The 2500-nt window shown below is 53.2% G+C and overlaps 1 protein-coding gene across 1 annotated transcript in view; it reads left to right on the plus strand.

Annotated features, from left to right (window-relative positions):
- The window catches only part of LOC311316578 (plakophilin-4-like), a gene marked incomplete at its 3' end in the record, with an annotated part of 19772 nt that overhangs the window by 10174 nt on the left and 7098 nt on the right, over window positions 1-2500 (plus strand). Inside the window, exons 7-9 of the mRNA XM_084447461.1 lie at window positions 603-720; window positions 1302-1493; window positions 2061-2234. Coding sequence (XP_084303587.1) covers window positions 603-720; window positions 1302-1493; window positions 2061-2234 — 484 coding nt within the window. The remainder of the gene's footprint in view (window positions 1-602; window positions 721-1301; window positions 1494-2060; window positions 2235-2500) is intronic.

The following is a 2500-nucleotide window of genomic DNA, read 5'->3' on the forward strand; positions in this document are numbered from 1 at the left end:
GCGCACGTGTGTGTGTGCGTGGGGGGGTACACATCCATACGTTCCTGCGTGTGTGTGTGCGTGCGTGGGGGGGGTACACATCCATACGTTCCTGCGTGTGTGTGTGTGTGTGTGTGTGTGCGTGGGGGGGGTACACATCCATACGTTCCTGCGTGTGTGTGTGCGTGGGGGGGGTACACATCCATACGTTCCTGCGTGTGTGTGTGTGTGTGTGTGTGTGTGTGTGCGTGGGGGGGGTACACATCCATACGTTCCTGCGTGTGTGTGTGTGTGTGTGTGTGTGTGTGTGCGTGGGGGGGGTACACATCCATACGTTCCTGCGTGTGTGTGTGCGTGGGGGGGTACACATCCATACGTTCCTGCGTGTGTGTGTGTGTGTGTGTGTGTGCGTGGGGGGGTACACATCCATACGTTCCTGCGTGTGTGTGTGTGGGGGGGAAACATCCATACGTTCCTGCGTGTGTGTGTGTGGGGGGGGTACACATCCATACGTTCCTGCGTGTGTGTGTGCGTGGGGGGGTATACATCCATACGTTCCTGCGTGTGTGTGTGTGGGGGGGTACACATCCATACGTTCCTGCGTGTGTGTGCGCTGCGTTTAGGAACCTGAGTTCTGCGGGGGAGGAGGCGCGCGGTCAGCTGCGCTGCTGCGAGGGCCTGGTGGACTCCCTCCTCTACGTCCTCAAGGCCTGCGTCAACACCTCCGACTTCGACAGCAAGGCAAGCACGCCGCCTTCGCCCCACACACTAAGTACGGGATGATTGTAATGGGATGATTGTAATGGGATGATTGTAATGTCCGACGTGGAGACGAGTAAAGGGGTTTTTACCTGGCATGGGGGGTTCATCTCATCCAGAACTGTTTCATGTTTTAAGTCGGTGTGTTTATTTATTCTTCCCCCTTGCCTCATAGGCCACACTCCCTAAAAAGAGTTTTTCAGCAACAGTGTCTTGCCTGGTCAGATAAGGGTTAATGGTGCGTTTGTTTGTGGTCGGAGGTGGCAAGTCGCAAGTGGCAAAATACCTACCTCCTCCGACCTGTGTGCATTCGAGCTATAGCGAATGATATGATGATGATATGATATGATATTGACACCAGCCGGCAACTGGGGGCTGAGAAACATATCTGAATTTGCGACGAGGAAGTGTGAGTTCATGCAGCGTTTTATTTAATCATTCCTAGTAGCAAGTCGCAATTTGCCACCTCCCAGTTATAAACGAACGCACCATTAATGTTCTATTAATACATCCATGGGTTGAATGAAATAGTGTGTGCGTCGCTGAAATGCGTCCCCCTCCAGATCGTGGAGAACTGTGTGTGCACGCTGAGGAACCTGTCCTACCGGCTGGAGGTGGAGATGCCCTCGTCCCGTCTGCCGGGGACGCAGGAAGTGGACGGACTCCTGGGCTTCGGCTCGCCGAGCACGGACTACGACTACCTCTGCTGGGGCAAGATGAGGAAGAAGAAAAAGAGGGCGTGGCTAGACGAGAAGGTAGGGCCCGGCGCCAAACGGCGCCGACAAACGAAGGTTCAGCCTCTCGACCCAGAGGACATCGATGGGGACAACTGGGACCGCCTCTCGCTCTGTCCGCATGCTACGGTGTCAGACCTGGGCCAAAATACTATTTGAAACCAGTTCAGATCAAATCAGTTTACTTTATTAGTACCGGTAGATTTGATTTGCAGTAGTCATCCACACAACAACAGACAGTAGAGAAATATAATAGAAACGTAATAGAAACAAAAGTAGCAAAGCAATAAAGTAAAATCATCACTAAAACCCCTAAAACCAAAAGATAATACGATAGAAAGAAATCCTCGTCTGTGCCATGTCGCTACGACTTGTTCATCTGAGTGATGGCTGCTGGGAGAAAACCAGACTTGTGTGTTCAGCACTTTGGGACGATCACCTTCATCTGTGTTTGATCGCTGGCACACAACACAACCAGCGGGCTGACTCTATAACGGATTACGACTCTATAAACTAATTGAACGGATTACAAATCGAGTATTTTGAGGCGTGTGTGTGTGTGTGTGTGTGTGTGTGTGTCTCGGCCAGTGGGACGGCGTGGGACCGATCCCCGGCTTCTCCAAGCCTCCGCGGGGGGCGGAGATGCTGTGGCACCCGGCCGTGGTCAAGCCCTACCTGGGCCTGCTGGCCGAGAGCTCCAACCCCGCCACCCTGGAGGGCTCCGCCGGCTCGCTGCAGAACCTCTCTGCCGGCAACTGGAAGGTGTGTGTGTGTGTGTGTGTGTGTGCGTGTGTGTGTGTGTGTGTGTGTGTGGTTCCAGCCGAGTGCATCTGCCGTGTGTGGACTGACTGAGCCGTATTGATGTGATCACAGCTCTGTCCTGTTTCAAACCTCAGCTGTGGCTGCTTACTGTTTTCATGCTTACATACATGAACGCTCTCTCAATTGGTTTTCGCTTTCTCTTACGCACACACTGTACACGCACACACACACACACACACACACACACACACACACACACACACACA

Source organism: Borostomias antarcticus (assembly GCF_949987555.1).
Source record: "Borostomias antarcticus genome assembly, chromosome: 12".
Taxonomy (NCBI): domain Eukaryota; kingdom Metazoa; phylum Chordata; class Actinopteri; order Stomiiformes; family Stomiidae; genus Borostomias; species Borostomias antarcticus.